We start from the raw sequence: 12906 nt of genomic DNA, 5'->3' as shown, positions 1-12906 counted from the left end.
AAATAGTTTTAAACAGAGTAATCTCTATCCTTTGTGACTCTAGATAACTAGGGTTAGAAGGAATCTCGTGTAATGCCTGCATCCAGGCCAAGGTATATTGTCAGTACCCAAATAGTAAGAAATATATTATTTCCGTTTACTAAGTGTATCTGGGTATGATTTTCAAAATCTCCCTTGAGTCCAAACATAATCTGGTCTTTTTTATTTTTTCAATTTTCAACTTATTATTTATTTATTTACGTTTTAGAGATAGGGTCTCGCTCTGTTGCCCAGGCTGAAGTGTAGTGGCATGATTATAGCTCACTGCAGCCTCAAACTCCTGGGCTGAAGCCATCCTCCTGCCTCAGCCTCCTGAATAGCTGGGACCACAGCCATTGCTCCTAACCTGGAATTTTTAAAAGATCTCTTCTGATGACACATGGACCCATGTCTGCAGCTTGTCCTCTTGTGTTAGCAGAGATGACACCCATTAACTATGGACTGTGCTTTTAGGAACTGGCACGGACCCCCCCAGGGGAAACCCGAAGGGCCTCTTGCGGGTTGACCTCTGTAAGAACCTGTTTTCCTCCTCAGTGAGGCCCCACAGGTGCCCCTTATTTTTTTTCCTCTAGGCACAGGGGTTTGGTGTTCCTGCCTCTTCCTGATCCCCCACTCTCTCCAAGACTTGCTAACTCCTCCCCACTGGCTTCCCAGCCAGGAGTGGTCAGGCAGTGACCTAAGCCCCGTCCCCTTGGTTTCCACCCCAGATAAGCCCTTGTCCAAGAGCATAAAGACAACGAGTTGGAAACTTTTATGGCCCCAGAGAGCAGGTGTGGCTTTCTAAAGCCACACACTTAATCTCCTCGCGAATCAGGCCTGTACACCGATTGTATTCATCTCCATGAAAACTGCGATACATATCATCATACATTTTATATGCCTGTTTTAAAAGATCTCCAGGGAAGCCATTTCCACAGCCCCCTGTGGTCATCTTTTAAGGAATTAATTTCATGACTCCAACATGTATGTTTTGGGGGTCCCTGTCTCAAGCAGGTTAGCCCCTTTCTAGCATGGAAGGCCCCTAGAGGGAGCTTAGAGGACAGGAGTGTGGCTTCCTGGGGTGCCCAGTGTCTCTTCCTTCAGGCCTAGTTAGTTGGAAAGGGCGTTGAGGGTGAGTGGTGACCGGCTTTGTCCATCACCTGCACTGGAAGAATCTACAGCTTTTCCTAGCCATGATCATGCGGTCTCAGGATTGGGAAGGACCCTGAACGGGGGTCTTGGCTGCTCAGCCCTTTGGAGGTGGGAAGGCAAGTCAAGGGTTAACAGAGCCAGTGGCTGCAGTCTGCAGGGGTGAATGAGGTTGGGTGGCTGCTGCAGTCTGCAGGGGTTGGTGGGGCTGGGTGGCTGCAGCCTGCGGGGGTGAATGAGGTTGGGTGGCTGCAGTCTGCAGGGGTTAGTGGAGTGAGTGCCTGTAGTCTGCGGGGGTGAGTGGAGCTGGGTGGCTGGAGTCTGCAGGGGTGGGTGGGGCTGGGTGGCTGGAGTCCGCAGGGGTGGGTGGGGCTGGGTGGCTGAAGTCCACAGGGGTGGGTGGGACTGGGTGACTGGAGTCCGCAGGGGTGGGTGGGGCTGGGTGGCTGCAGTCTGCAGGGGTGAGTGGGCCTGGGTGGCTGGAGTCTGCAGGGATGAGTGGGGCTGGGTGACTGGAGTCCACAGGGGTGGGTGGGGCTGGGTGGCTGCAGTCTGCAGGAGTTAGTGCCTGCAGTCTTCAAAAGTTAATGGAGGCTGTTTGCCCCTATATGCCTGGCCCCTCTGGAATGAGCACAGGAGTCCATCCACACGGCCCTCCTCTGAGTGGGAATGGAGCCACCGGGAGGTGCCTGGGCTGCCTTCCCTGGTGCACGCAAGGACAAGTTGCAGCTGAGGCCTTACAAGGTCATAAGGAGCCTGTAGCTGCTGAGTTGAGGGAAGGAGGGTAGAGAGGTTGAATAACTCTTCCTAAAGCAGAATATCCATCATGTGGGAAAAAAAAAATGCCAGCTTAAGAGTGAGGCGGGTCCCTCTGGAGGTTCTTGGCACACTGTGAAGGATCCCTGAGGATGTCAGCAGCTAAAGCAGCAGCTCAGCCATGGGTGGCCTTCCTAGCAGGCCCCCGATGCAGCCTGACCATGTTGGGCCCAGCGGCGTGCAGCGTGGAGACTCTCAGGAGGGCCTGAGAACCGGGCCCAGCACTGCCCTATCACTGCCACTGCATGCTGCTGTCCCTCCCATCCCAGCCAGCACCTTCAGTCCTTCCTGGGTGGGGACTACCTGGACTGTGAGTGCGCAGGGTCCATCTGATGCTCACATGGGCTGTGCTGGCTCTAAGTGAGAGAAGGGTCAGGGATGAACCAGGGTGAGAAGGGCCCGGTGCCCTGGCTGAGGCCACCCCTGCCTGTGGAGTGCAGTTCTCTGAGTTATTGATCATCACTGCAGCTTGTCCATCAGGCAACTTGGAGCTTCCTGCACATCCTCTTTCTCAGTAGTGTCTCTCTTAGGTTCTCAAGGGCTGGGTTGTGTCTCATGTCCCTTGCATTCACCAACAGGACCTCTCTGTCTGTCCTTGTCCTCCCCTCTATTTTCCTCTTTCCCTCACTCTTTCTGTCTCTTTCTCTCTGTCCCTCTCTGAGTCTTCTGTCTGTCTCTGTCTCCTCTATCTCTGTTCTTCTCTGTCTCTGTCTTATTTGTTTAATAATACAATGGATATTTACTAAAAGCCTACAATGTACAGAGTGCCACCACGTTGGGAGGGTGGTGCAGGGCAAGGGGATAGCTGTTTTGAGGAACTCCCTGTCCAGTGTCACAGATGGATCATTTATTCACTGCTTACTTATTCAGGACACATTTGTCAAGCATCTCCGATGCGCCAGGCAGTGCTGGGTATTAAATATAGAATGATAAATATACAATTATAAACCAGAAAAAGTGGCTGGGCGCGGTGGCTCACGCCTGTAATCCCAACACTTTGGGAGGCTGAGTTGGGTGGATCACCAGGTCGAGAGATTGAGACCATCCTGGCCAACATAGTGAAACCCCATCTCTACTAAAAATACAAAAATTAGCTGGGCATGGTGGTGTGTGCCTGTAGTCCCAGCTACTCAGGAGGCTGAGGCAGGAGAATTACTTGAACCCAGGAGACGGAGGTTGCAGTGAGCCGAGATCGCACCACTGCAACCTGGCAATAAAGCAAGACTCTGTCTCAAAAATAAATAAATTAATAAAATAATAAATAAAACAGAAAGCTCCTGCACACAGAAGCATAGACTGGAGATGGACAGACCAGTTAATGCACAGAGAGAGAAGGACATTCTGTCTATCAGCGTGAAAGGAGACAGCAGGGGTCCATGCTTTGGGGAATGGTGGGCAGGGCTGGGAGGCAGGTAAGAGCTCTCTTGGAAGATCATGTGTAAACCCAGGATTGCAGGATAAGAAGGGACCTGCAGCAGCAAAGACTGAGAGAAAGAGGAAGGGAGCTCCAAGGAAAGGAAACAGCAGGTGCAAGGGTCCTGGGGAGGGAAGGAGCTTGCAGGAGTCGTGGCAGCACAGCGTGGACTCCTGTAGCTGGGGTACGTGTCAGCCGGTGCAGCATCGGGGATGGAGCTGTCACCTATCTTCACCGTTGAGTTAGGAATGGCCTCACCAAGGAGGGGACATATCAAGTGAGTTCTGAAGGGTGGCCGTAGCTCAACATGTAGGGAAGGTGGGGAAGGAGGGCAGCCCCTGGTGCCACCACAGGAAGTCACGAGAAAGCAGGGTGGGTTTAGGGAAGCTGGGTGTGGGCGAATCAGACCTTAGAGTCGGTAGCCGGGGCAGAGTAGCAGGAAATAAAGACAGGGATTTGAACCGGGACTATTTATTTTAATGAGGATTTTGTATCCAAAAAGAGACATTAGGCCAGGTGCAGTGGCTCACGCCTGTAATCCCAGCATTTTGGGAGGCCGAGATGGGCGGATCATGAGGTCAGGAGATTGAGACCATCCTGGCCAACATGGTGAAACCCCATACAAAAAATTAGCTGAGCGTGGCGGTGTGAGCCTGTAATCACAGCTACTCGGGAGGCTGAGGCAGGGGAATCGCTTGAATCCAGGAGGTGGAGGTTACAGTGAATGGATACCATGCCACCGCACTCCAGCCTGGTGACAGAGCAAGACTCCGTCTCAAGACAAGACAAGACAAGAAAAGGAAAGGAAAGAAAAGGAAAGAAAAGAACAGATGAGGGGAGGGGAGGGGAGGGAAAAGAAAAACATTAGACTTTATGCTGAGGGCAGTGAGGGGCCATGGAAGGCTTTGAAGAGAGGAGGATTGAAAATCTATGCTGCAGTAATGCAGGGCCACGCTAGGTCCTTCCTAAAGCGCAAGCTCTTTGTCGCTCCACTTCCACATATGGAAATTTATCCTAAGAGAAGAGTCATGCGCACAAAGACTTAGGGATAATGAGCTTCCCAGCAGCGCTGCTCAAATATTCCAAAATATTAAAACATGGTGGATGCGTGCAGGAGGATGTTGGGTTGCTGTTAAAATGATGTGGCAGACATTTCTCCATTGATATGAAAACCGTATGTGATATGTTACAGTAAAGAGAAACTTTACAGCACGATATATGTATTATATGATCCCACTTCCTTTAAAATCACGTGCACACGCACACACCCGCGGATGTTTCTGAAGTGGTATGTGGCACACCAGAGTTTTAGTAGTGGTTGTCTCTAGGTAGGCGTGATGACGTGAGTTGTATATGTTTTTCTTCTTATCTTTCAAAAAATGAGTAATATTTTTGTATTAAGAAAAAATACAAAGGAAGAAAAGGAATATCAGTTTATGGTCACAGGGATATTTAGGGAGAGGAGTTGGAATTCCAGGGTGGTGGCGAAGGATGTGAGGGTTGCAGATTCAACATGACGTCCAGGCTTCTGCCCTGGACCACGGGTGAAGGTTCCAGTGTCCTCTGTCCCAGGACAGAAAGCAGCAAAGGAGAGGGAGATTTAAAAAGATGAAGGTTCCATTCTCCACCGAGTCGATTCTGAGCTACCCGTGGGACACGCAGGTTGGTCTGGATGGAACAACAGAGGCCAGCTCCAGAGATGAGCCTGGAAATTCACAGATGACGATGGTAGTTGGCACTATGGGGGACGGATGATGTCACCTGGAGCAGTGTCTGGTGTGAGAGTGGAGCTGAGAACCTCAGCTGAGAAAAGGACCGTGTGACTCACCCTGAAGGGCCAGCAGAGAGGGAGACACCAGCAAAGCCCAAGGGAGGGGCCGGGGAAGCCAGAGCAGGAGGAGTTTCAAGAAGGGAACAGCATAGACTTGACAATGTCTTCTGGAGAGTGCTGGCACGTCTTGGGTGTGGGTTCTGTTTATTTGCATGGGATACTTTGACATATTTCCCGAGGATGGGAGCCAGGCATGGGAGAGGAAAGGAAACTGCTGCGGAGAGCCCCTCTGAACAAGTGGGGTGTGGGGGGGTAGGAGGAGGGAATAGCCGAGAAGAGAACAGAAAATAGTGGAGGTCTCCGAGCCCCGGGAATGAAAAGGAGCATTCCATTGCTGTTCTTTTCTCCCAGAAGAACCTGTTGCATTCTTCAGTAGGATGAGAAGGTAGATTTAATGAAATACGTTCATTGTTCTTGTCCCCGGGCAGGTACAAAAATCCTGCAGTGCCTTCCTTTTTTTTTTTTTTTTTTTTTTTTTCCTGTTTTGAGGTAGAGTCTCGCTCTGTTGCCCAGGCTGGAGTGCAGTGGCATGATCCCAGCTCACTGCAACTTCCATCTCCTGGGTTCAAGCGATTCTCCTGCCTCAGCCTCCCAAGTAGCTGGATTACAGGCGTGTGCCACCATGTCCAGCTAATTTTTGTATTTTTTTTTACTAGAGACAAGGTTTTACCACGTGGGCCAGGCTGGTGTTGAACTTCTGACCTCAAGTGATTTGCTGGCCTCAGCCTCCCAGAGTGCTGGGATTACAGGCGTGAGCCACTGTGCCTGGCACCTGAGTGCCTTCTGCAAGGATGTTACAGGAGATGGATACATTAATTGATGCCAGAAATGAAGCAAAAGAAACAGAAGTAAACAGAGCCCATCCACATACAGGGACTTGGAAGAGATCACCAGATTTGCTGCACATTAAAAGGGTGACAGCTCCGAGTAATCTCGGCTCCAGTCGTCCTGGGGCTGCAGATTCTGCTGCTGTTTGTGCGCGTGCTGCCCCTGAAGTCAGACTCCCTGCATTTTAATCCAGGCTCCCATGGGGCATGATGCTCAGCCCTTCCATGCCTCAGTTGCCCCATCTGTTAAATGGGACTACTAATAGTTACTTTCTCTCAGGTGGCTTGTAAGAATTAGAATTGATCACCTCAACATAGGAAGAGCCTGTCCACTCAGCATATGCCTGGGGAGTAGAAAGCTCCCAGGAAATGCAAGCTGTTAATATCGTCAGCATCGTCATCATCATCCTTCTAATGATACCATGGACTCCATTGCTTTCTCAACCTGGGAATGAAGAAGTGCTGGGAAGTGGAGGAATATTACTTTAGCAAAAACCCATGGGGAGTGAGTTAGGCGAACATTTGCTCAGCCTAGAAACTCTTAGTTCACTAGCCCTACAGAAAAAAATATAATGTGCAGATGTGTTTTATTTTTTTGAGACACAGTTTCACTCTGTCACCCAGGCTGGAGTGCAGTGGCACGATCTCGGCTCACTGCAATCTCCGCCTCCCAGGTTCAAGTGATTCTGCTGCCTCAGCCTCCCGAGTAGCTGGGATTACAGGTGCACCACCACATCCAGCTAATTTTTGTATTATTATTATTATTATTATTATTATTTTTGAGATGGAGTCTGGCTGTGTCGCCCAGGCTGGAGTGCAGTGGCAGTGCGATCTCAGCTCACTGCAAGCTCCGCCTCCCGGGTTCACGCCATTCTCCCGCCTCAGCCTCCGAGTAGCTGGGACTACAGGTGCCTGCTACCACGCCCGGCTAATTTTTTGTATTTTTAGTAGAGACGGGGTTTCACCGTGTTAGCCAAGATGGTCTCGATCTCCTGACCTCTTGATCCTCCCGCCTCGGCCTCCCAAAGTGCTGGGATTACAGGCTTGAGCCACCGCGCCCGGCCTTAATTTTTGTATTATTAATAGAGACGAGGTTTCACCACGTTGGCCAGGCTGGTCTCAAACTCCTGACCTCAGGTGATCTACCCACCTCAGCCTCCCAAAGTGCTGGGATTACAGGTATGCACCACCATGCCTGGCTAATTTTTGTATTATTAGTAGAGACGAGGTTTTGCCATGTTGGCCAGGGTAATCTCTATCTCCTGACCTCAAGTGATCCACCTGCCTCGGCCTCCCAAAGTGTTGGGATTAAAGGCATGAGCTACCACACCTGGCCTAATGTGCAGATTTAAAAATAGATGCATTGAGAATAGTTTTCTGAGGCAGAATTTGAGGTTCCTATAAAATTCAAGTTGGACAGTTTGATATGGGATGAGCAGTTGGATCCAGGATTGAAAGGAGGCTGAGGAGTGAGGAAGAGGGAAAATTCCAGAGGAAAGGATACAAAAGCAGTGGTTATTTCACCTAGCCAGAGAGGCCGATGGGGCCATCCGTCTGAACCTGGGGAAGGAGGAAAGGCAGAGAGTCATGAACCGGGGAAGAGAGCCACAGCTTGTTTTGAGAGTATTCCGGAACTCCTCAGCACATGTCCTTCTGGAACTCACCATTCCCGACTTCACTGTTTTAAGCTCTGCTGGGGCTTTCCACCAGCAAGTTACAGCCACCAGCAAGTAACAGCAAACCCATCTAGAACTCCGATTGTATGCCTGGCCCTGCTCGGAGCCCTTTTCGTCTCGATCCTTATTTAATCCTCATGACAACCTGATGAGGCAGGTACTATTACTGTCCTGATTTTATGGATGGGGTAACTTGGGCGCAGTGATATCAGAGAGCGAGTAAGTGAGGGAGCTTACTGCTCAGGGCCTCACAGAGAGTTGGGGGGGTGGGAACCCAGCCTCAAGGGTGACAGCTGGCCCTGAAGCCTGTGCTCTTCACCTTCGTAACGGTGCCAGCTGTCCTTTCATGGTCGTTATGCAATGAAAGTCCCTGACCGCCTATGCTGAGCCTCTTTAAGTGTCTAACAACCGTGCTACTTGGGAAGCCGGTGTTTGCTCACAGTGTCTGCGGATTACTATAGAAACCTTTTCTAAGCTCCTAGAGTATTTCTGGTTTCAGGTCATATGGCTTCTTTCTGCTTTCCATGCGTCACAGCTGACTTTAGTGCATACCTGTTATCACTTAGCATCCGCGATCTCACCTGTATTACTTCCCGGTTTTGCTCAAACCGCCTTCCTTCTCTTCAGAATGCCCTTCCAAGCTGGGTGCAGTGGCTCACACCTGTAATCCCAGCACTTTGGGAGGCTGAGGCAAGTGGATTGCCTGAGCTCAGGAGTTCGAGACCACCCTGGGCAACATGGTGAAACCCTGTCTCTACTAAAATACAGAAATTAGCCGGATATGGTGGCTTGCACCTGTGATCCCAGCTACTCAGGAAGCTGAGGCAGGAGAATCGCTTGAACCTGGGAGGCAGAGGTTGCAGTGAGCTGAGATTGCACCACTGCACCCCAGCCTGGGTGACAGAGCGAGAGTCTGTCTAAAATAGTAAGAAGAATGTCCTTCCAGTTCTTTCAAGGTATTCTTTAAACCTCATCCTCAAATTCCTCTTTCTCTTTAAAGCCTCATGTCACTCCAGTCCACAGTAATAATCTTTTCAGTTCCTATGGTATTTATCATTTGGGCCTTTAATTTTATAATTCATTAGACATTCATTCATTCACCTGCCTCACCTTTGGCTAGCACGTCCTCCTTGTCCCTAGGTGCTAGGAAGCTGAAGGAGACCCACCTGCAGAGAACTCACAACCGAGTAAGGGAAGGAGATGAACAATCATCATCATGGTGTGATGCGTGCTTTCTCATAGGAGTGCGTTGAGGGCTTTGCCAGCCTAAGGGAGAGAATGATCAGCCCTCTTCAGAGAAGTTAGAAGTATTTCGAACAGAGAATTTGCACACTTGCCTGGCTCGTAAGCATGAGGAGGGGCTTGTCAAGTGAAAGATGGAGGTAGGGCAGTGGGGAAGAACATTCAGGATCAAGAGAACAGCAGTGGTGGAGATGCGGGGGCCCAAAGCACCGTGGCGGGATGCAGCTTTCATAGTGACTCACTCATGTCTACAACCGTATCATCTTTATAACATTCTTTCCAGTCAGGTAACCAAGTCCTTGACATTCAGCCAAGTGTCCTTTACATAGTTGACACTGAATTTGAACCCTAACATTGTTCCCGGGGGTGACGGTTTCCCGAACAGGGGATAAGTGGACTCACGTGAGTGGCTGTGACTGGTTTTGCTTTTGTGTTTGCCTAGACCAAGGATGCCCTCTTCACGATTCTCCATGACCTCCGACCCCAGGACCGTTTCAGTATCATTGGATTTTCCAACCGGATCAAAGTATGGAAGGACCACTTGATATCAGTCACTCCAGACAGCATCAGGGATGGCAAAGTGTACATTCACCATATGTCACCCACTGGAGGTAAAGATGACACCTTCTTTTCACATTGGCTTGGCTTTGACATAATACGTGTTTTTTTTTTTTTTTTTTTTTTCTGCTGAGAGACAAAGATTTGAAAGCTGGGGTTGATGGCAGGAAAGGAGACTACGGGTGAGAGCTTTCTCAGCAGCCTAGGTTGCTCCGAATACCAAATCCGTACTCTCCTTTCCCAGTCTCCAAGTGAGGCTGGTGAAGTTCTGGGGGAAAATAACCTGATAGGTGTTTGGAGGCTTTCCTGGTTCATCTCATGGATCCTGTTACAAAAAGTCTTGCTGATACGAAAACAATACTGCTTTTGTAAAGGTTTGGGGGTGGAGAATTAAAGCCACATGGACCAGCCAGTGGTTCATGCGCAGGGACAGGTGGAACTGCTTTGCAAAACAAGGCGGGGCAGGGGCAGGTGGAACTGTTTTGCAAAATAAGGAGGGGCAGGGGCAGGGGCAGGGGCAGGGGCAGGTGGAACTGCTTTGCAAAACCGGGAGCCCTGTTGGTAGACCTGCAGCAGAGTGAGTGAAACCTGTATCAGGTGGCCTGGGAGGGTTGCGGAGGTAAAATGTGATGGGGAGGATGTGGGCTCTCAGCCACTGCACGCTTGTCTTCGGTGGTGCCCAGGTAAGGATGCAGAATGTTAAGAGAGGAAAGATCATAAAGAATTCTGAGAAGAGTGGAGAATCAGAGCAGTGTGTTACCCAGCTGTCCTAGATGTTAAGTTCTCCCAACTCAGGACCTGTGCCGTGCTCTTGCTGTTCTCTGTATCAACAGTGCAGTGGACACAGAGGAGGTGCTCAGTATTGGAGCATTTAGAACAACTGGACCTACTCCCTGCCTCCTGCCTTACAGGCTCTGTACAGAGACAGCACCTCCTGGTTAATTCCACTTCAGTTATCTGGAAACCTATAAAACACTCTGTTCAGTCTTTTCCCATCTGGAATTTTCCATCTTTCATATATTCATGGTTTCCCAATCCAAGACAAAGCCCTCATTTCCCAAATGAACTTAATTTGGAACTTGATCTTGCTGGGCTGGTACTTTCATTTACACTGGGATTTCCTACTAGCCTCCAAAACAGTATAATCTCGGAACTCTTTTGGTGTTTGATGAGAGAAATAGAATATTAGATTTAATATGATAGTGATAATCTATGGCAAGAAATCCAAATCCACAACACCGTAAAATTCTTGAAGGAACAGATTTATCTTCATGTTAACATAGCTCCCACCTCCATGCACAGTTCCTGACACAGAGGGCATGCTCAATGGATATTTGTAGATTGGATTTATTTTAATGGTCCTGCTTACTAGAAGAATGATGTGTGTGTGCTGGTGGAGTGGGGTCCATGGAGTAATAAACAGCTTTAGAAAATAGCTGGGCCAGGCCGGGCGCGGTGGCTCAAGCCTGTAATCCCAGCACTTTGGGAGGCCGAGACGGGCGGATCACGAGGTCAGGAGATCGAGACCATCCTGGCTAACATGGTGAAACCCCGTCTCTACTAAAAACTACAGAAAACTAGCCGGGCGACGTGGCGGCGCCTGTAGTCCCAGCTACCCGGGAGGCTGAGACAGGAGAATGGCGTGAACCCGGGAGGCGGAGCTTGCAGTGAGCTGAGATCCGGCCACAGCACTCCAGCCTGGGTGACAGAGCGAGACTCCGTCTCAAAAAAAAAAAGAAAAGAAAAGAAAATAGCTGGGCCAAGGTGGGGTGGCTCACACTTGTAATCCCAGCACTTTGGGAGGCCAAGGCAGGTGGATCACCTGAGGTCAGGGGTTCAAGACCAGCCTGGCCAACATGGTGAAACCCTGTCTCTACTAAAAATACAAAAAGTTAGCCGGGCGTGGTGGCAAGTGCCTGTAATCCCAGCTACTTGGGAGGCTAAGGCAGGGGAATTGCTTGAATCTGGGAGGCAGAGGTTGCAGTGAGCCAAGATCACGTCAATGCACTCCAGCCTGGGCGACAGCAAGGCTCTGTCTCAAAAAAAAAAAGAAGAAAGAAAATGGCTGATGTATGTTAGGGTCTTTTGGACTCCAAGCCTTAGAAACCCCGTGGATTTCCTTTATTTTTCTTGACACCGCCTTGCCCTAGCCTCTGCAGGTGAACAGCAAATCAGCCTGCTTCTCTCTAAGATGCGTAGCGTCAGGACTGTGAGCATGGATTTGGAAGCCAGGCTGCCTGGGTTTGAACCCAGCTCCACCTTCTCTGTGCCTCAGTTTCCTCATCTGTAGAATGAGGATAACAGTGGAGTCGTTATCAGGATGGAGTGAGCTAAAGCATTTCAAGTGGTTAGAATGGTCCTGGCACATAGAAAGTCCTCTTTAAGCATCAGATGTGGCCATTATTTTCGGGTAACCCCTCTCACTGGTGCTTGTGAGTCCTTTGATGACAGCTCCTCTCTGTTTTCAGTGGGCAAGAGATGCCCCCCTTAACATGGGCTTGATGCCAATCCCTGCAGGGCCTCTGGTGGCTGTGTGCCATCGGGAAAGCTAATCCATCCCTCTGCCTGGGCTCTCCTTGGCTTTAAAGTGGAGTGAGAGATTTGGCACCATTGCTGAATACAGACAAGAAAAAAAAAATGCCAGTTCATCCTTGCTCACACATCCAGGGGCACTAAGAAATTAGACTGGGCCTTAAGAAAGGCAAATTAGGCCAGGCACAGTGGCTCATGCCTGTAATCCTAGCACTTTGGGAGGCCAAGACGGGTGGATTGCCTGAGCTCGGGAGCTTGAGACCAGCCTGGGCAACACGGTGAAACCCCATCTCTACTAAAATACAAAAAACTAGCTGGGCGTGGTGGCTTGCACCCATAGTCCCAGCTACTGGGAAGGCTGAGGCAGGAGAATTGCATGAATCTGGGAGGCAGAGGTTGCAGTGAGCCGAGATCGCGCCACTGCACTCCAGTCCGGTTGACAGAGTGAGATTCCATTTCAAAAGCAAACAAAAGAAAGGCAAATTAGTGATTCCAATAAAATGTTAAATAACTTTCCTTCCATTTGGACTCTGCATCTTAGCAAGAATTAAGAACATTTGGTCATGGACATAGCCTTATCTACTTTTTTAGCTAGAAAATCTGGAGGATGTAAAGCCATGGGGGAGATGATCTGGTTCTCTCAGATGTGGTACATTTTAATTTTAATTTTTAATTTTTGTGGGTCCAGAGTAGGTCTATGTATTTATGGGGTATATGAGGTATTTTGATACAGGCATACATTGTGTGGTAATTACATCGGATAAATGAAATATCCATCACCTCAAGCATTTGTCCTTTGTGTTACAAACAATCCAATTATACTCTTAGTTATTTTTAAATGTA

At 49.4% G+C, this 12906-nt stretch overlaps 1 protein-coding gene across 2 annotated transcripts in view; it reads left to right on the top strand.

Moving 5' to 3' along the window:
• Nucleotides 1-12906, top strand: part of ITIH5 (inter-alpha-trypsin inhibitor heavy chain 5) — a 102988-nt gene that overhangs the window by 70734 nt on the left and 19348 nt on the right. For both annotated transcript variants that reach the window (XM_010389373.2, XM_010389374.2), the window contains exon 8: nucleotides 9416-9584. In XM_010389373.2, the coding sequence (XP_010387675.2) occupies nucleotides 9416-9584 (169 nt within the window). The remainder of the gene's footprint in view (nucleotides 1-9415; nucleotides 9585-12906) is intronic.

This window comes from Rhinopithecus roxellana, chromosome 11, assembly GCF_007565055.1.
Source record: "Rhinopithecus roxellana isolate Shanxi Qingling chromosome 11, ASM756505v1, whole genome shotgun sequence".
In the NCBI taxonomy this organism is placed as follows: domain Eukaryota; kingdom Metazoa; phylum Chordata; class Mammalia; order Primates; family Cercopithecidae; genus Rhinopithecus; species Rhinopithecus roxellana.
Note: the sequence above shows the minus strand (reverse complement) of the source record. Positions and strands in the feature narration are given on the sequence as shown.